The 21,818-nt window shown below is 44.0% G+C and overlaps 1 protein-coding gene across 1 annotated transcript in view; it reads left to right on the top strand.

Annotated features, from left to right (window-relative positions):
* Positions 1–14,384, top strand: part of LOC137312373 (Fc receptor-like protein 5) — a 40,593-nt gene extending 26,209 nt beyond the window's left edge. Inside the window, exons 6-11 of the mRNA XM_067978948.1 lie at positions 1,992–2,288; positions 3,573–3,662; positions 5,633–5,660; positions 6,473–6,516; positions 11,882–11,922; positions 12,831–14,384. Of these exons, the coding sequence (XP_067835049.1) occupies positions 1,992–2,288; positions 3,573–3,662; positions 5,633–5,660; positions 6,473–6,516; positions 11,882–11,922; positions 12,831–12,887 (557 nt within the window). The 3' untranslated portion in view covers positions 12,888–14,384. The remainder of the gene's footprint in view (positions 1–1,991; positions 2,289–3,572; positions 3,663–5,632; positions 5,661–6,472; positions 6,517–11,881; positions 11,923–12,830) is intronic.
* Positions 14,385–21,818: the final 7,434 nt, after the last annotated feature.

Below are 21,818 nucleotides of genomic sequence, written 5' to 3'. Positions count from 1 at the left end.
ATCTCCACGGTTCAACAGAGAAGTATACTATTTGTTATCCGATTTGCACTGTAGCCGAAAAGACCAAGAATTTCAAATCAACGCATTGTCCATGTTCCCCTCGTATCGCAGAGTGCAATTTGTCCTGCCACCTTCAAAGTTTAGTGTTTGTACACCGCCAGGACTCTTTGTTCCCGCACCCCCTTTAAAATTGTACCATTTCGCACTTCTCTGTGTTAAATTTCATCTGCCATGTGTCTGCCCATTTCAACAGTCTGTCTATTTCCAGCTGAAGTTTGTAACCATCCTCCTGACTTCTTTCTATGATTTGTGTCACCTGCAAATTTTGAAATTATGTATACCCAAGTGCAGGTCATTACTGTATATTAAAAAGAGCAATGGTCCCATCAGCGACCCCTGGGTGACACCACTGAACACTTCACTCCAGTTTGAAAATCAACCATTCACCACTACTCTGCTTTCTGTCTCTTTGCTGATTACGTATCCACGCATCCACTTTAATCCCATGAGCTTCAATTTTGCTAACAAGTCTATTATTTGGTACTTAATGAAACTCTCTTTGAAGGTCCCTATACACAACATCAACTACATTATCCTTATCAATCTTCTCCACTACTTCATCAAAGAACTCAATCAAATTAGTCCAACACGCTTTACCTTTAACAAATTCGTGCTGGCTTTCATTTATTAACCCATATTTTTCCAAGTGCCAATTAATTTTGTCCCAGGTTATTGTCTCTGAAAGTTTCACCACCATCGACGTTAGTCTGACTGGCCTGTAGTTGCCGGGTTCATCCCTCCACAATTTCCACCCGTACTTTTCTCAGCAAGCTAGGATGCATCCCATCCGAACCGGGTGACTTTTCTACTTTGAGTTTTGCCAACCTTTTACGTGACTCCTCTTTATCTATTCTCATCCTATCCAATTTCTCCTCCTTTACTGGAAAATGGGCAGCATCCTCTTCCTTAGTGAAGACAGATGCAAAGTACTCATGAGGTATCTCAGTCATGCCCTCTGCCTCCACAAGAAAATCGCCTTTTTGGTCCCTAATCGGCCCCAACATTCCTTTGACTTCCTTTTTACTATTAACTCCACTGAGTGTACTGTCACTTCATGAGGCACCTCCAAACTGGCTGGACTTGTCACATTACAGATTTATCTGTCAGGTAACCGAAACTGCGTGCCGAGATTTTCAAAATAACCCTGTTACTCGGAGTACTTTAATGAATTATATTCTGGTTTTCCATTTCATCTCACTGGGTGGGATTTCGACAGCAACGCCCATACCTGCGACCTCCAACACCTGGAAGGACAAGGGCAGTAGCTGAATGGGAAGAGCATCACCTCCAAATTTCCCCCAAGTTATAAATCATCTCGACTGAGGTATATGTCACCGTTCCTTCATCGTCAATGTATCAAAATCCTGGAACTCCCTACTTAGCAACAATGTGGGAGCACTTTCACCACATGGACTGCAGTTGTTCAACAAGGAGGCGGCTCACCACCACCTTCTCAATGGGCAATTCGGGACGGGAAACAAATGCTGGCCTGCCCAGCGTCGCGCTCATCCCAGAGCCCACTAACACTTAACTCCTTTATTTGAAATGGGAATCTCCACTGTTTAGCGGAGACCATAATTCTTTTTAATCAGGTTATGGCTTAATTTATCACAAATGTGAATTTCAAATCAATGCCTTACCTCTGTTCTTCTGGTATCCAAGAGGGAAATTTGAGGGATAAACGCTGATTTTGAAAATAGAACCCCAACTGATTTATTTTCTTCCGTTTGATCCCACTAATGAATGGCCAATTTCCCCCTTTGTATATGCTATCCTTCTCAGTGCTTACAATTTCTATGTTACGTGTGATCAGCAAACTTTGAAATTATGCCCTGAATACCTAAGTCCAGGTCATTGATATTTTAGTTCACAAAAATAAGTCTGTATTGCAGTTGAATCGATCATCACTACTTTTTCCTTTCGTATTACAGATCTACCCAAACCAAATATATCAGTGGATTCTAGTCTTATTGTGAAGGGTGGAAAAGTCACCTTTAATTGTACAACTCCCGGGGACCATCCTGGCTTCACATTTTACTTATACAGATATGGAGAAGCGAATTACTCGGATGTCCAGACTGCTGCTGCACGGGACAATTCTGTCACCTTCACCGTCACGAATATAGATCACACCGATGGAGGGAATTACACCTGTCTGTATAAAGGGGATGTGAGGGGAAGGCTGCGAACATCGGCTGAGAGTGACCCTGTACATATAACTGTAAGAGGTGAGTGAGATTCACACGGTGACTGTGTTCATCCGACCGCAGTACAAGGTATTCCTGTTACATTTCAGTCTGCATTCCGTGTTGTATTTAACGTTCAAAACTGGCGTGGAAATGACATCTAGGGGCAATATTTGGTCTTGGGCGGTATCGGATCGGGCATCCGTTTTACGCCCCGCCCGATATTCAACCAGATTGGCTTCACTAGAACTTGAATATCGAGTGCGGCGTAAAACAGGCGGCCGATGCGAATCCGTCCAGTTTGCGTTACCGCCCAAAGACCTTTTAACGCTTATTTCACGAACTGTTCGCTATTTATCCTGTTAGTGAGGAAAAGTTAAAGCACCAAACGTCGAACGGTTTTATTTCTCCAACTCTGATGAAAAGTTTGATTCACTAGTTGTGTCCTTTATTTCCGCTCCGGCCCCCTAATATTCCAGGGTCGACTCCCAGAGAAGCTGAGAAAAAATAACACCCACTCTACCAAATTTAACACAAGGTAATTTTAAACTAGTAAGCAAAAAGCACAAAATAGATGCTGTAAACATACAGCCCGTCAGTGAGCTTCTGTGGAGAGAGCGGGTGAGTTCTGATCAAGGTCCCCACCTGAACCGTCAACACATCTGTTCTCTCTGCTAATGTGCAATTTTGACCCAGTGATCATTCAGAATGAAACTTACAGAATGTAACTGATTAATTCCCACACTGTCGCTATTATATTTTTGCAACCAGCTGGTAATAGTTAAACATTCACATGGCCCCAGATCAACGATTAACCAATGAACGAATCAATGAATTAACGAGGCAATTAATTAATCGAACAATGACAATTGAGCTTTGTGCCACGTCAGTTTTAACAGGTGCATCGTGATATCATCACGGTCCCAAACCACTCAGGGCCTCATGACTGATTCATTGACTTTGAAGCACTGAATCAATGGTGGGGGAGATTTTTCGGTGGAAAAGAGAGGAGGGGAGAAAGACTTAGAGTATCAGAGACTGAGGTACGTTATCAAAACAGTGCAAAGCTAGGGACAGAACAGGAGAGTGGGATCAATTGGACAGCTCTGTCAAAGAGCCAGCACAGTCGCAATGGGCAGAATGGCCTCCTTCTGCGCTCTAAGATTCTATGTGAACATTTTAATGCATTATTTTTTCTGTTATGCAGCCCATTCCATCTACACAGTCCCAGTGCCTATTTTGTTCTTCTGTCAAGCAGCAGATTATTTATTCCGTGTAGATAATGTTGGTTAACTTGCTTCCACTGTGCCCCTTTATCTCATTTAGATAAATCCGTTGCGCTAGAGGCTGGTGTTCGCTCTGCTGTGGTTCTGATTCTTATCCTTGCTCTGTTGGGTGTGTGTTTCTGGAAGAAAGGTGCGTTAAACAGTGTGTAATATCCGTTCATTGCCAGCACATGGACCAAGCTAACTGTCGTCTCCCTTCTTCCCCACTACAAACCATCCACCACCTGACCCCTAACCTCGGACAGCAAATATAAGGAGATCACAGATTGACAGGTGAAATTGCTGGTGGCGAAGCTGAAAGAGACCTGGGCTGAAATTCATGTCGAGGGTTGGCGCAAAACAGGCCGTATCGCGTTTACCGCCTGTTATACACCCCACCAGATATTCAGCCCCATTAATGTGAATTGAACTGAACGTCAGGTGCAGTGTATAACTGGCACACTATGTCATACCACCCGATTTGCGTTACTGCCCAAAGACCAATTTCGACCCCATAGTGTCACATTATGAAGAATGACTACAAAAACTCGGGTTTCTCAGTCTGGAAGGAGACACGTGAGAGGTGATTCTATGGAGTTTCTTAAGATAGTAAATGTAATGGAAGAGATAAATCTGAAACGTGACATGAAATGAAGTTATAGGTTTGAGCAAAGGGAGACAGGTACAAACTGGTGAAAGATAATCTAAATTGGAAAAAAAGGAATTTCTTCATCACGCAGTGATCATGCTAGGAATGGACTCCCAGATACAGTTCTGGAGGCGAATACCTTGGAATCATTGACAGAATATTGAGATGCAGCAACAGGGATGTGGGCTGTAGGGTCTTTCTGGTAGGGTGGTCGGGGTGAATTAACGTGCAATAACTGCCCTTCCTCATCCGTAAGTATCTTGTGATCCAAAGTCGAAAACAACCCTCTCCAGCCTGGGCCACTTCTGAACATTCTGCTTCCATAACCCTTCCCAATCACCCTTGTGTAAACCTCTCCAACCTGACTCTATATTTTCTTTTCTATCTCCTTACCCATAACCATTAAACTAATCTCGTCCATAAAACCCACGAACTGCTCACATGACACTTTCCCTTCTGAGCTACTCGCCACAAAATTTCCGCACCTCAGTTGTCTGAGTACCAATGCACTGATCCGGTCCCTCCCTTTTTGCCTCAGTTGCTATATCCTGCAGAACGGCTGTCATCACGCAATTCCTAAGAAAGTCATCTCTTAATCCTCTCATCCTCTCCAGCTCCCGATATCCAAAGGCCGCTTTCTCTATAAAGGTGTGATTCCGTTACAAGTATGCACCTATTTCTCCCACCACTTCCTGTTCAAGGCTTTCCCATCAACCTTCCATCCATCCATAGTACCAGTCACTTCCTGTGTGACTGCTTTCATGGCTTGTTATCATTCCTCTTCTTCCTGAACCTTTAAAACATCGGTCATTCCTCAAGTGTCTGTCCTTCAGACACCGCCTTCCTGGAACTGCCCCGTTTATTTCCACTCCTACCTGTCACATCATAGTCATAACATTTCATCCATTGACATCGCCTCCCTTGGCTGCACAATCACCTCTGCCGTGCCCAGGATTATCTCCTTTGAACCACTCATCTTCATCATTCGCATCCTACAGCTTAACTACATTGTTGAGAAGTATGGGGTCAACTCTCCTCGGTACCCTTACTCTATCTCCATGTCCCAGCGTCCTCCATAGCCACCACAGCTGTGACCATTCGCTCCAACTGATTAACAAACATTGAGACATTTGCAGCCAACACGTTGTCCAGATTAACATGCGTAAACACCGAAGCCATCTTCTTCAGCTCCTCAAAGCCTTGATGTACCTCTGGCCTGTCAATGGAGGGTAAAATCGGGCGGCGTGTAAAATGGAAGTCCTGTCCGAACCCGCCCGTTACCCACTCGGCGGTTTAGGTTAAAATTATACCCTACGGGTTTGTTCGTAATCGAGTTGGATGTGGTGACGGGAGGGAGATGGTTCTGGAGAATAAGTTTCAGAGGCCCAAAGACCTGTTCTGTTTCTTGACCTTTCTCATCTTCCTATTTTGTAATTGGATCCGGATTTCTAACACTTATGTTTTCTTTTCAGGGAAATGTGGAAACAGCAGAGAAATGAGGTGAGACATTAATTGTTGAATTTTAAATTTCAACCACACTCAACCGAAATGAAACCCACCAGCAAACAATCGGAACAATTTGTCCGTGTGCTGGCTTTTAAAATTTAAAATCGAGCTCCCCCACTCGCACTCATACTTACTCTCACACTCAAACACACAAACTCAAACACAAACACACAATCACACATACATACACGAACACAAACACGTATCAAACACAATCAAAGCACACACATGCGCACACTCTCACCCAAACACGTGCAGTTTCATTTACTTCAATAATTTTCATTTTATCTCCCTTTCATTTCTTTAAATATCTTTTCAGCCGCGTTGTTATTAAGATGTGGCCTTTCTCATCTGGGGATCCCATATTACCCACCGCTCAATGAGATCAGAAATTCCTCTGTTTGCTCTGTGTAACGACAGCGCGAATGAATTTGTGATGATGTCTTTCCTTAGTTATTCTAGCCAATTGGAAACTGCGCTCGAAAAAATTGAGTGTCCAACGGGAGGCAATATTCACAAACAATTTAATGATGTCGCTACATATAGTGAGAGCAGGAGACGGTTCCTCATGAATCGCCCTACACGTCAAACAAATCCTTAGTTCTCGGGCAACAAAGATAAATTCTCAAGAATAATCTTGGTTTTGCAACAGCTGGATCAAACCATTCTCCTGGCCATGTACCGAGGGGCATTTTTACATAAAAGGCGGGATCCATCTCTAGATCCATTCGCTACCTGTCTTAGAATTACATGAACTGTGCCTTGCAAAATAAAATGATTGAATCGACGAATTCTATTCTTTTAAGGGCCACGGCGCCTCCTAGTGACGAAACTAACGAAACCCTGACATGTAAGTTCTATTTTGTATTCGTGCATCCGGTATGCCTTTGACGTTCAGTATTTTCTTTTTCTTTTAACGAACAAAAATGAACAAGAAGTTATTAGCAGTAGCAGTTTGTAGACAACAGTTTGTACTATATTTAACAAATCTGCTATGAATCACATACAGAGTCAATCATTTCTGAACCATTTTGTTAACCTGATCAAGAAGCAATATAAACATTGATTTTATATTTCCACCGTGGAGTGGAGATCGATTGTATCCCACAGTTGAAGGAAAATAGCGGGAAAGAGATCATTGGAGCCCGGCGCACAGGCATAATTCAATACCACTTTTAAAATCCGAAGTTATGTGCTTATTTGTATATAATAGGAAGTGTGCACATACATTGTTTAAAATTGTTGTAGATTTACAGTAAATTAGTAAAATATTTGGCAATTTCTGAGGCAATTAGAGTTGGGTAAAGTATCAGACGTTTTTGCAAACAGGCTGCGAAGGTGGGAGATGCAAAATCGAGGTGCTACATTGTCGCCGCTGGTGGGCGGGTATAATTACAGGATGGCAAATTTACAGAGGCAGCTTTTTATTGTAAAAATGAATGCACTATCGGAATTTATAATGGAAAAGGCGACGCAAAAGTGTGATAAAAAATAACAACCGGAAATATGTTTGGGAAACAGGAAGTGGTGCAGTTGTAAGATTTTTAATCTATTGCGAATTGAACTCACAGGAAGTGGGCACTCGGACTCAAGGCTCAGTATAGTCTGCAGGTGAAGTGCGGCTGGAGGGTTGTGTATTCCTGGACGAGGCTGTGTAGATGTAATTCAATCTGCATCCACTGACCGATCGTATCTCGGAGCTGGAGCTGCGGGTGGACTCACTGTGGAGCATCCGCGATGCAGAGAAACTCGTGGATAGCACGTTTAGCGAGTTGGTCACACCGCAGGTAAAGGGTATACAGGCAGGAAGTGAATGGGTGACCACCAGGAAGAGTAAGAGATGCAGGCAGGTAGTGCAGGGGTCCCCTGTGGCCATCCCCCTCTCAAACAGATATGCCACTTTGGATGCTGTTGGGGGGGATGACTTATCAGGGGAAGGCAGCAGCAGCCAACTTCCTGGCACCACGGGTAGCTCTGCTGCACAGGCTGGGAGGAAAAAGAGTGGCAGAGCTATAGTGATAGGGGACTCAATTGTAAGGGGAATAGACAGGCGTTTCTGCGGCCGCAACCGAGACTCCAGGATGGTGTGTTGCCTCCCTGGTGCAAGGATCAAGGATGTCTCGGAGCGGCTACAGAACATTTTGGAGGGGGAGGGCGAACAGCCAGCTGTCGTGGTGCACATAGGCACCAACGATATAGGTAAAAAAGGGGATTAGGTCCTAAAAGCAGAATATAGGGAGTTAGGAGGTAAATTAAAAAATAGGACCTCAAAGGTAGTAATCTCAGGATTGCTGCCAGTGCCACGTGCTAGTCAGAGTAGAAATAGGAGGATATTTCAAATGAATACGTGGCGAGAGGAATGGTGCAAGGGGGAGGGATTCAAATTCCTGGGACACTGGAAACGGTTCTGGGGGAGGTGGGACCAGTACAAACCGGATGGTCTGCACCTGGGCAGGGCCGGGACCGCTGTCCTAGGAGGAGTGTTTGCTAGTGCTGTTGGGGAGGGTTTAAACTAATGTGGCAGGGGGTTGGAAACCTGAGCAGGGAGAGAGAGGAAAGCGTAACAGGAAGGGACAGAAGGTATGGAGTAATAGGTAAAGTGTTAAAAAAGGAAAAAGCAGGAACTAAGCGTCACAAAACAGATTTGAAAGTTCTTTATCTGAATGCACGTAGCATTCGTAATAAAATGGACGAGTTAACGGCACAAATAACTACGTATGGGTATGATCTTGTGGCCATTACAGAAACATGGCTGCAGGGTGACAACGACTGGGAATTAAATATGCCAGGGTATTTAACAATCAGGAAGGACAGGCAGGAAGGAAGGGGAGGTGGGGTGGCTATGTTAATAAAGGAAGGAATCACTGTAATACAGAGAAATGATATTGGGACAAAGCATCAAGATAATGAAACAGTTTGGCTGGAGATAAGGAATAATAAGGGGAAAAAAACATTAGTGGGCGTAGTATATAGGCCTCCTAATAGTTGCAACTCTGCTGGAAGAAGTATTAATCAGGAGATAGTCGGGGCATGTAATAAGGGAACAGCCATAATTATGGGGGATTTTAATTATCATATTAACTGGACAAATCAAATTGGGCAGAGCAGCCTTGAGGACGAGTTCATTGAATGCATCAGGGATGGATTTCTTGAGCAGTATGTAACTGATCCTACAAGGGGGCAGGCAACCTTGGACCTGGTCCTGTGTAATGAGTCAGGATTACTTAATAATGTCCTAGTTAAGGATCCCCTTGGAACGAGCGACCACAACATGGTTGAATTCCATATCCAATTAGAGGGTGAGAAGGTTGATTCTCAAACAAGCGTACTGAGCTTGAATAAAGGAGACTATGATGGTATGAGAGCGGAATTGATTAAAGTGGACTGGGAAAATAGATTAAAGGGTAAGACGGTACATGAGCAGTGGTGTTCATTTAGGGAGTTATTTTACAACTTTCAAAATAAATATATTCCACTGAGGAAAAAAGGGTGTAAAAGAAATGACAGCCATCCGTGGCTAAGTAAAGAAATCAAGGATAGTATCCGACTAAAAACAAGGACATATAAGGTAGCCAAACTTAGTGGGAGGATAGAAGATTGGGAATTCTTCAAAAGACAGCAAAAAGTAACTAAAGGATTGATTAAGAAAGGGAAGTTAGATTATGAAAAGAAATTAGCAAAATATATAAAAACAGATAGCAAGAGTTTCTATAGTTATATAAAAAGAAAAAGGGTGGTTAAGGCAAACATAGGTCCCTTAGAGGATGAGACCGGGAAATTAATGGTGGGAAACATGGAGATGGCAAAAATGCTGAACAAATATTTTGTTTCAGTCTTTACAGTAGAGGACACTAAGAATATCCCAACACTGGACAAACAGGGGACTCTCGGGGGGGAGGAGCTAAATACGATTAAAATCACTCAGGAGATGGTACTCAGTAAAATAATGGGACTCAAGGCGGATAAATCCCCTGGACCTGATGGCTTCCATCCTAGGATCTTGAGGGAAGTGGCAGTAGGGATTGTGGATGCTTTGGTGATAGTTTTCCAAAATTCCCTGGACTCAGGAGAGGTCCCGGCAGATTGGAAAACTGCGAATGTAACACCGTTATTTAAAAAGGGTAGTAGGCAGAAGGCTGGAAATTATAGGCCAGTTAGCTTAACATCTGTGGTGGGTAAAATTTTGGAGTCTATTATTAAGGAGACAGTAACGGAACATTTAGATAAGCATAATTTAATAGGACAAAGTCAGCATGGCTTTATGAAGGGGAAGTCATGTCTGACAAATTTGCTTGAGTTCTTCGAGGATATAACGTATAGGGTGGATAAAGGGGAACCAGTGGACATAGTGTATTTAGACTTCCAGAAGGCATTCGACAAGGTGCCACATAAAAGATTATTACTTAAGATAAAAAATCACGGGATTGGGGGTAATATTCTGGCATGGGTGGAGGATTGGTTATCGAACAGGAAGCAGAGAGTTGGGATAAATGGTTCATTTTCGGACTGGCAACCAGTAACCAGTGGTGTTCCACAGGGGTCGGTGCTGGGTCCCCAACTCTTTACAATCTATATTAACGATTTGGAGGAGGGGACCGAGTGCAACATATCAAAATTTGCAGATGATACAAAGATGGGAGGGAAAGTAGAGAGTGAGGAGGACATAAAAAACCTGCAAGGGGATATAGACAGGCTGAGTGAGTGGGCGGAGATTTGGCAGATGCAATATAATATTGGAAAATGTGAGGTTATGCACTTTGGCAGGAAAAGTCAGAGAGCAAGTTATTTTCTTAATGGCGAGAGACTGGAAAGTACTGCAGTACAAAGGGATCTGGGGGTCCTAGTGCAAGAAAATCAAAAAGTTGGTATGCAGGTGCAGCAGGTGATCAAGAAAGCCAACGGAATGTTGGCTTTTATTGCTAGGGGGATAGAATATAAAAACAAGGAGGTATTGCTGCAGTTATATAAGGTATTGGTGAGACCGCACCTGGAATACTGCATACAGTTTTGGTCTCCATACTTAAGAAAAGACATACTTGCTCTCGAGGCAGTACAAAGAAGGTTCACTCGGTTAATCCCGGGGATGAGGGGGCGGACATATGAGGAGAGGTTGAGTAGATTGGGACTGTACTCATTGGAGTTCAGAAGAATGAGAGGCGATCTTATTGAAACATATAAGATTGTGAAGGGTCTTGATCGGGTGGATGCAGTAAGGATGTTCCCAAAGATGGGTGAAACTAGAACTAGGGGGCATAATCTTAGAATAAGGGGCTGCTCTTTCAAAACTGAGATGAGGAGAAACTTCTTCACTCAGAGGGTGGTAGGTCTGTGGAATTTGCTGCCCCAGGAAGCTGTGGAAGCTACATCATTAGATAAATTTAAAACAGAATAGACAGTTTCCTTGAAGTAAAGGGAATTAGGGGTTATGGGGAGCGGGCAGGAAATTGGACATGAAGCTGAGTTCGGATCGGTCAATGCCCTGTGGGTGGCGGAGAGGGCCCAGGGGCTATGTGGCCGGGTCCTGCTCCGACTTCTTGTGTTCTTTAGATTTGTGGTTGGGATCAGATCAGCCATGATCTTATTGAATGGCGGAGCAGGCTCGAGGGGCCGATTGGCCTACTCCTGCTCCAATTTCTTATGTTCTTATGTTCTTATGTAATCCCCATTTTCCTTTCATGTATATAATACTTCACTTTTTATTGCTATTTATTATTAGGTCTCAGTCCTGGCTCATTGTGTAACACTCTTCCTTTCAGCACCAATTCCTTCCCTATCAAAATTCATAAAGCTATAAAGCATGGATGTATACACATTAATCGTCAAAAGTGGAAAGTGATAAGTTCATCAATCATTTCGACAATAGGGCAACTCAAGACTTGGCACACTAACGCTTTATTTGCGATAGTCCTAAAAATAACAAGCCACACAGTGCAAATCGATTTCCAATTCCAAGAGAAACCTTGGGAATCACATTCATTTCCTGGTGAAAGAGAGGAAATGGGAACGGAAACCAGCATAGGAAGTCCATTCGCTTCCCAGTGGACAGCCGGAGACCCGTTGGTACTCCCCACTCTTAGCTGTGGAGATGGTCCCATTCATATGCTGATTTCATTACATTTCATTTGAAGAGAGTAACCATAGAAAGAAACATTTTTAGTAAATGTTTCAAGTATTTACACATCAATGCATTCTTTGCTTTGTTTTGTTTTATTTAGACGCTGTCCTTAATCTACAAACGAAGCCGAGGAAAGTCGGAGTAAGTTACAAATAAACTGAGGGTTTATTTCTTAACTTTGATGTTATCATTTATCTCGCTCATTCATGCTCTTGCAAAGTTGATTCCAAATATTTGACCGTATTCTCTTAGTATCTTTGTTCTTTGTTTATCATCACAGTCGTCTTGTCTCCCGTTAATATTCATGAGACTAAATACATTTGCAATCACATTTCAATATGTCCTAAAAGGGCTACAGAAAGGTTATCAATATTGAGAAATAAACGAATCTTTTTTAAAGTTTTGTTTGAAAGGATCCTCATCAGAATACGAATCGTTCAGGGGTGAGATGATCTTTGCTCCCCCTATCGGAAATGAAGGGCGAAAGCAGGGGTGAGCAGATGGAGGCCTTGAAGATGACGATCGAGTAGCCAGGGAGTTAATGTTTTCACTTGTGGGGGAGCCTAAAACTAGAGGTCATAAATAGAAGATAGTCACTAATGAATCAAATAGGTAATTTAGGAGAAACTTCTTTGCACATGGTGAAGTGTGGAACATGCTACCACAGGAATAGTTGAGGCAAATAGCATAGATGCATTTAAAGGGAAGCCAGATGGGCACACGAGGAAGAAAGGACTAGAAGGATATCCTGATAGGATTAGATGAAGTAGGGAGGGAGGAAGCTGGTGTGCAGCATAAACGCCTTCATAGACCAGTTGGGCCCAAAGGCCTGTTTCTGAGCTGTAGACTCGATGTAACCGTTAGCAGACAGTCAAAATCCTTTAGAGTGGCTCAACATTTCAGCGTAATGACCGCCCACTCGAACAACGCCGCTTTTAGCATTTTGCCGCCTTTTGCCGACATTCATCTGCTGATATAATTTCTCTGAACTGTTAACAGATTTTAAGCCGAACAATTGAACTTCTGACCAACTGCACCGTTCATTTCAGGGTCAGCGAAACATCGTCCGAACCTTCGGTGAGGAATCCACAACTACGCAATGGTGAAGCGGTAGAAAATTTGCAGCTTTCCCGGGCACAAGGCGTGCCACCCTCAACAAGAGGTCCAGGGACGAGCATTGTCATGGTCGTTAGCATTTGACCCATTTCGATATCATCCAGAATTGGTATTTGCATATAGCCATATAGAGAAATGTAATCTATAGGAGATGTCCTACCTGCCTCCTGGTACTTAGTTTACTTCAAGTTTCATTTTAACGATATTTTTGGAATATGGGAAATAGGAATAGGCCATTCAGCCCTTCGAGCCTGCTCCATTATTCAATTAGATTATGGCTGATCTGTACCTCGATTACCCATCTTTGCTCCATATCCCTTGATACCCTTATCGAACAAAAACCTATTGGGTGAGCGAGTTCCAGATTTCCACTACCCTTTGTGTGAAAAAGTGCGTCCTGATTTTGCTCCTTAATGGCCTGGCTCTCATTTTAAGTTGATGTCCCCTTATCTTAATTCCCTCACCAGAGGCAATAGTTTCTTCGTATCTCCCCAATCAAATCCTTAAGCGTTTTGAACATCTCGATTAGATCACCTCGTAACCTGCTAATCTCAAAGGAATACAAGCCGAGTTTATGTAATCTGTCCTCATAATTTAGCCTATTCGCCCCGGCTTCATACTGGTGAATCTTTGATGCATTCCCTCCAAGGTCAATATATCCTTCCTCAGGCACGGTGCAGAAAAGAGATGGCAGTTTTGCAGATGTGGTCTGACCAAGGCTCTGTATAACTGAACCATAACTTCCTGACCTTTGTAATTCAGTCCCTTCAGATAATTGCGACTGAATCGCTGTTTCTACGTAGCCCGACCGCAATTAGTAAACTTGGTCCCCAGTCCATGAATGTTACTGGTCAATTAATCACATTATAGAGGGATGCACAATTTCGCGAAGCTTTCGGCTCCCATCATCCTATAGGAGGCTAAAAGAGACGATTTTTTTGTAACCCAGCACTTTAAAGAAGGGATCTCACCATGAGAAACGTAAAATAGGTTCGGAACATACATGAGCATCTTTGCTCCGTCATTTACTGCTATTTTATTTCCCAAAGAAAGTGAAATCTACGCAGAATAAATTGGTGTTAAACTGAGTAGATTGATGCCTTTACCGACTGAGCGTTGACTTTAACCTGAGTGGATCAACGAAAGGAAAATTTGGCGCGACTGCTTTTCCTTCCATTGGAATTAATGGTGACCTATTCTGTTCAAGCAGTGAGATTCCCCGCCCCCGCGCCAGATTTTCTTCTCTGTGTTCCCCTCGGGCGATGCTTAACGACCAGAGAATAAAGATGAAAATCAATTGCAGTATCACAGTGGGATCTCCATTATCTTTGTGGTAGGGGGTTCATTGTTGCCGTTAAGAGGTTTTTAAAAGCTTCATAAAGTCGTTTGTGTTTGGTTGTACAGTAATAGTAAGCTTTCAGTTTCTGAATAATTGCATTAGTTTCACTGAAGTCTATTGACACAGTACATGTGTTTGTGTAGCTACTGCGGGCCTTTTGTGATTCGATAGTTCAATAAACAAAAAAGCTCAGCATCCTAGGAGAAAGAAAATGACTTACATTATATTTAACTGTTGACTCTCTTATATCATCATCTCCTTGTCCTTCGTTTACAAACAAGACAAGTCTCTCCTAAACTCTACTAAGCCTTTGTGACCCCAGTTCCCCCATGTGCGCACTCGCGTGAGCGCAATGGCTGTCACTCCGCCCCCAAGCCCATTATTTCCAACTCTTTTTGTTCTCGAACCCTTCACTCCATCTTCTCCCCTTCCTGTCATTCAGTCATGCCACCTTTCATTTCTCCCATCTCGTGTTCTTCCTCCCACCCCACAGTCCCTACGCCAGCCCATCACTTCCCCTCTGCCATCCGACTGCCGCCATCCCAAGGCTTCAATTCCCTCTTAGATAAGCTCACACTTACTGTCTTTGCCTCACTACCTCCTCAGGAGCAGAACTGCCTCATCCTCCTCTCTAGCTAACCTTCCCTCCCAGTGCATCCACTGGGGTTATAATCTTGCCAAACACCTTCCTGCTCGATCACATCAGACACACCCCCACTGCTCATTTAGACACTGTCAGTGGATCATCAATCACCGCCCCTCTCCGACTTTCCCCTCCGGAATGGCCGTTCACTCACCAACCACGACCTCCGCATCCAGGACCTGATTGTGGGCGATTGCATTGGCATCATGGCTTTGACTGAAATTTGGCTCCAAGGTGGCGACATCTTGCCCCTTACTGAAGCCTCCCCAACTAACCATGATTTCCTCCACCTGCCCGGTACAATCCGCCGGGATGTCGGTGTATCCCTCATTATCAAATCACACCTTGGGCTCCCCCCTACTCCTCTAGTAGAATCATAGAATCATAGAAAGGTTACAGCACGGAAGGAGGCCATTCAGCCTATCGAGTCTGCGCCGGCTCCATGCAAGAGCAATCCAGCTAGTCCCACTCCCCCGCCCTTTCCCTGTACTTTCCCAAGTACATTGTCCTCTTTCAAGCATCTCACCCTATTCCATCTTTTTCACCTATCCTTTAAAATCCTTGTTTTCTTACGCTCCTAAAACCGATCCGGATTTCCTCCACGAGTTTTTGTCGTTTCTTTCCTCTCTCAAGATCAGCATTGCGCGACTCTTCTTCCGCGGTGATTCCAATTATCACCTCAAATCACTTTGCCCCTCTCTCCTCTGATTTCACTGGATTTGCTGCCATTATACACGCCATAAACCTCTCCCTCCATATTAACGCTCCTACCCATATTGTCGAACGTTCGATCCACATCTTCACTCCCATGGTCTAAATCACAGATTAGTTAATCACCGACCTTTCCCTTATATCCCGCACCACCAACACCCTCATACCCCCTACCAACCCCATTGTTTTCCATATCCGCCGATAAGGTGAGAAACTCTGTGCAATTCATTTTCAACTGCCTGGTCTAGCTCCTGCCTGCCTTCCTTTCCATTCACTAAAATGCTTCTGTTGCTCTCAATCTCCCAACCATCCTCCCACCGACAACTTTGATTCCTTTCACCCCAGTGAAACCTATACTCTCACCAACCCTGTTATGGCCCCATCTTCACTCCCTCAAGACCAAAGTGCACAGCCCTTGATCGTATCTGGTGCACAACTGGCTGGACCAAATCAAGCACTGTTAGGCACTGTTAGGCAGAACTCTCCTCTGCAAAAACTAAGATGACTCTGGAGAGCCAATTTATATTCTGTGGCTTCTTTTGTTCACTACCAATCGTCTGCTTAAACACTTATGCCCTATACCCACCACCCACCTTCACCACACCTTCAAAAATGAGTGAGGAACTCATGGAATTCTTTGTCACTAAGATTGAGACCATCCGTTCAGATGCCTCTGCCGTATTCCCCGTTGCCCTTTCCCACTAAACCAAGTTTTCTCCAAGACTCCTCCTGCCCGAGCCCTGATGCCACACCCTTCTCTACTTTCTTCTCCTACACTCTCTACGAGCTTATCTTGTATATGGTTCCCAACACCTGCTTCCATTAAACTTGTGACCACCCAAATTCCCTTGCTCCCCACATTCTAGCTGACAGTGTAAATGGTTCCCTCTCCTCATGTACTGCTCAATCCCCTTTCAAAACAGTAGCATTACCCCCTCCTCGCAAAAATCCAGTCTCCACCATTCCCACCACCTCATTTCCAATTTTTCTACCCTCTCAAAAGTCCTAGTATATGCTGTCACCAAACATATCCCCGCCCATCTTTCCAGCAATTCCATATTTGAATCCATGGTATTAGATTTCCACACATGCCACAGTCCTGCAGTTGGGCTGTGCTTTAACCATCGTTCCTGTTTCAGGTCGACGTTCTTCGAACGCTCCCGTTATCAGTCACGTGGCTGTCGGTTGGGCGGGACGAGAAATGTTCAGGCACATTGCAGCAGTGGCAGGCAAGACATATTTCGAGCCCTTGAGCTTTAGAGGAGGGTCACGTGTTGCAGAGAGCATTGAGTCTCATTTCACGAAAACTCCTCGAGGAGCTGCGGTTGGGAGCGGTTGAATTATAACCTGTGCCGAACGTTAGGTTTTTCTCGAGGTAAAGAAACTCTTGCCTGTCCTTGTGTGTAAAGGTGAGGCGAGTCCAAAAGGAGCTTTTCATAAATATAAGGAGATGGGGGTTTGAACCCGGGCTTCACACATGAAAAGCAAACGTTCTACCACTGAGCTACATCCTCATGGTTATGCTACCTTGGTGTCAGATGTAAACAAATGGGCTTTCCGCTTTGTCTCTCCCAGACAACCAGCTGCCCAGCGGTCCCGAGTGTTCACAATAATTTTTAACCTTGGCTTCAGATCACAGGGTTTCTGCACCTCTTTACTTTGAACTTGCCCAACAAAAAATCCTGCGGCATAAAACAATTACTAAGAAATCCCATCTCTGAATTACAGGGAAGAATTGCAGGACGTCAAACGAGCTGTAACTGCTCGCTCGACATTGTCAGGGATTTCTTTGCCCAGCTCGGCCGGAATGAATCCCATTTGATTCTCTCCACTGATGTTACATCCTCAGGCCTCCGGACGCTGCACCAGTGCGCGGCATCTCCTGTCTTTACTCTGTCAGCTGCCTGAGGCATTAGTGGAACCGAACAATTTATGTCCACAACGACCAAACAAATGGAAGGGCGATCCTCAAATCTTCCAATTCAGACCTTCCGCCGACTGCAGAAACTGTGCAAAGAGCGCCCACCAGCGACAGCTGCAGGAATCTTCACCTGCGAAATGCAGAAACTGCTCCGCTCACTCCAAGCCGTCTTGTGCCCATTCAAGTTGAGCAGTCAAACCAAATTGGTCAGATATATAACTGAAGCTGCTTTGACCAATTCCATTCGGATACAAAACACTCTCATTGCTCTTTGTTGGCCTCCATGTTCTCGATCTCCAATGCTCGGCCGGAGCAGCAGGAATTTCCACTGCAGCAGCAATTATTGATTTAAATGGTAAAGGAACGTTTATATTTAGGTCCCAAAATAACAGGAGAGCTCCAGAAAGTGGGGAAGCAAAACCAATATAATTTGGCCGACTTTTGGTCCCCAGAAGATGAAAACATAATGAAAGGACATTGCAGGAGGACACGGTACCTTAGTGGTCGGAATGGGCCCAAAATAACAGGAGGCACCCACCACTGGGATTTGAACCCAGCGTTTTGCTTTTTACTAGACATGTGCTTGGACCAGGTAATCCACGGGGTCGCGTTGTCTTTGATGACGCCACGATGCAATGAAAATTAGATGTGGGTCTTGAACCATTTTCTGCATGAAACTACTGTCTACGCCGCAGCCTGGGTGTTTCGGTGGCGAGTTCGCTCAGTCATATTGCGGTTCCAATCATGCCAAGATCAACAATTATAATCCAGTGTTGATACTGGACACTCGGTAAAGGACCAGATCAACGTGTTCTTCAAATAACTCTTCTCCTGGTTCCTTGGGCTGTGCTTTAACCATCCTTCCTGATTCAGTTCGCCGTTTTCGAACGCTGCCGTTATCATTACCGTTGCCGAGGGCTGGGCGGGACGAAAAATGATCAGACTCAGAGGCCTGCAAGAATATTTCGAATCATTGAGCTTTACAGGAGGGGCAACGTGATGCGCGGAGAGCATTGAATCTCATTCACTAAAGACGGAGCCAGGACATGACCCAGGTCCCAAGATCGATCGAGTGAAAAAACCATTAACAGCTGTTGTTAGTAGCCATTAAAATGGTACATGAGCTCTCCGATCGAATCATATCCTGTGTCGAGCGTTAGGTTTCGTTCTAGGTAAAGAAAGTTTCACCTCTCCTTCTGTGTAAAGGCATGGCGCATCCTGGAGGATTGTTTTTTCTTTATTCGTTCATGGGATGTGGGCATCGCTGGCGAGGCCAGCATTTATTGCTCATCCAGAATTGCCCTTATAGCAGGCGGTGGTGATTCGCCTTCTTGAATTGTTTCACAATTTTATCCAAACTTTCCGATTTGGAGATGCCCGGGATTGAATCCAGTGCTTGTACTCTAACCACTAAGCTGCATCCCCACTGCCATAGCAATCATACCTTACAACTAAACACATGTGTTCTCGCCATCGTCTCTGCCAGACAACCAGCTATCAAGTGATCCCACGTGCTCATAATGTTCAACCTCGGCTTGTATTCACAGGGTTTCTGCTCCTCTTTAATTTAAACTTTCCAATAAAAAGGCTGCGGCAAAAAATAAACAATCATTAAGGTTCAGTGACCAGGCTGAATTCTGATCTTATATTCAGCAATGGAGATGGAAGAATAATAGGGCATCAAACAGAAACAAGAGCTGCGATTGCTCGCTCGACATTGGATCGTCACCTATTCAAGTCAATCGGCAACTGCGATGAGCTGAGCTGGCCGTGAGATGAAGTGCTACTCCGGGACAATTGAATGTTTGTGGAGCCTCAGATGTTGGATCTCGCTGACCCTCAGAAAAAACGATTCGACTTTCAGTGGACAATACTGGTTAAGAAATATTTGTAGGAGATTGAATCCAGGACCCTATATCTGCAAACCATGCCGCCATAACACCATGCCAACAGCCCAAAATGCAGCCGATCACTAACCAAGCATGAAAGGACTGGGTGCTTTCCTCTCTTCATAATATCATAGTAAGTACAGAATAGTAGGGGGCCATTCGGCCCATCGTGCCCGTGCCGGCACTACGAACGAGCGATACAACGAGTCCCATTCCCCTGCTCTTGCCCCGTAGCTCTGTACATTGTTTCACTTCAAGTATTTATCCAATTCGCTTTTGGAAGTTGTTATTGTATCTGCTTTCACAATACTTTCGGGCAGTGAATTCCAGATCATTGCAACTCACTGCGTAAAGAAATGTTGCTGCATGTCACCTCTGGTTCTTTTGCCGATCACCTTAAGTCTGTGACGTTTGGTTACTGATCCTTCTGCCACTGGAATCAGTTTATCCTTATTTACTCTTTCAAAGCTGTTTATGATTTTGAACAACTCTATTAAATCTCACCTTAACCCTTTCTGTTCGATGGAGAACAACCCCAGCTTCTCTAGTCTCTCCACATAACTGCTGATCACTGGAACCATTCTAGTAAATCTCTTCAGGACCCTCTCCAAGACCTTGACATCCTTCCGAAATTGTGGTGCTCGGAATTGAACACAATACTCCAGCTGAAGCCTAACCAGTTGTTATAAAGGCTTAGCATAACTTCCTTGCTTTTGTACTCCATGCCTCCATTAATAAAGCCCAGGATCCATATGCTTTTTTTTAACAGAATTCGCAACTTGTAATGTCACCTTCAACGATTTGTGAATGTGCACCCCCACGTCTCTCAGTTCCTGCACCCTCTTAAAAATTGCACCATTTAGTTTGTATTGCCTCTCCTCATTCTTCCTGCCAAAATGCATCACTTCACACTTCTCTGCATTGCATTTCATCTGCCATGTGTCTGTCCATTTCACCAGTCTGTCAACATCCTCCTGAAATTTGTTACTACCCTCCACGTTGTTTACTCCATTTCATAGTTTAGTGTCGTCTGCAAACTTTGAAATTACACCCTCTATACCAAAGTCCATGTCATTAATATTTATCTGAAAGAGCAATGGTCCTAATACTGACCCAGGGGGAACACCACTGTATACTTCGCTCCAGTCTGAAAAACAACCATTCACCACTACTCTCTGCTTTCTGTCCCTTGGCCAATTTTGTATCCACACTGTCACTGTCCTTTAATCCCATGGGCTTTAATTTTGCGAACAAGTCTATTATGTGGTACTTGATCGAATGCCTTTTGAAAGTCTACATATACAAAATCAATTGCACTGCCCTCATTAACCCTCTCCGTTACTTCATCAAAGAACTCAATCATGTTAGTCAAACACGATTTTCCTTCAACACATTCTGCTGACTTTCTTTTATTAGTCCATAATTTTCGAAGTGCCAATTTATTTTGTCCCGGATTAATGTGTCTGAAAGTTTCCCCACCGTCGACGTTAGGCTGACGGGCCTGTACTTGCCGGGTTTGTCCCTCTCTCCTTTTTTTAACAGGGGTGTAACATTCGCAATCCTCCAGTCCTCTGACTCCATCCCCATATCTAAGGAGGATTGGAAGATTGTGGCCCAAGCCTCTGCAATTGCCACCCTTACTTCCCTCAGTAACCAAGGATGTATCCGGTCAGGACTGATTAACTTTTGTTCTTTGAGTACTGTCAATCGTTTAAATACCTCCTCTTTATCTATTTTTATCAAATATCGCTACGACCTCCTCCTTTACTGCTACAATGACAGCATGCTCTTCTCTAGTGAAGACGGAATCGAAGTATTAATTTAGCATCTCAGCCATGCCCTCTACCTCCACGATAAGTTTTCTTTTTTTTTGCCCTCAGTCTCTCCAACGCTTCCTTTCACTACCCTTTTACGATTTATATGTTTGCATAAGACTTGATGTCAGCCACTAATCAATTCCCAAATTCACTCCTTGCCCCTCTTATTGCCTTCTTTGGATCTCCTCTGTACTTTCTGTATTCAGTCTGGTTCCTTACTGTATTATGACATTTACATTCATCATAACCCTTCCTTTTCTGTTTCATTTTAATCTCTGTATCTTTAGTCATCCAGGAAGCTTTGGATGCCTTTTCGTTCCGCCTCCTCGGAATGTTTCCACTTTGTTCCTGAACCGACTCCTCCTTGAAGGCCTCCCATTGTTAAATTACTGTTTTGCCGATCAATCTTTGTTTCCAATCCACCCGGAATCCCTTTTTTAAATCATTGAAATTTGCCCTCCTCCAGTTAAGCATTTTCATATTTGATTGTTCCTTGTCCTTTTCCACATCTATTCTAAACGGAATGATATTATGATCACTGTTCCCCAAATACTCCCCCAATGAAACATACTCCACCTGCCCATTTCATTCTACAGATCTA

The sequence above is a fragment of the Heptranchias perlo genome, unplaced genomic scaffold (assembly GCF_035084215.1).
Source record: "Heptranchias perlo isolate sHepPer1 unplaced genomic scaffold, sHepPer1.hap1 HAP1_SCAFFOLD_43, whole genome shotgun sequence".
NCBI lineage: Eukaryota > Metazoa > Chordata > Chondrichthyes > Hexanchiformes > Hexanchidae > Heptranchias > Heptranchias perlo.
The sequence above is the reverse complement of the archived record's forward strand: the minus strand, read 5'-3'. Positions and strand labels throughout refer to the sequence as shown.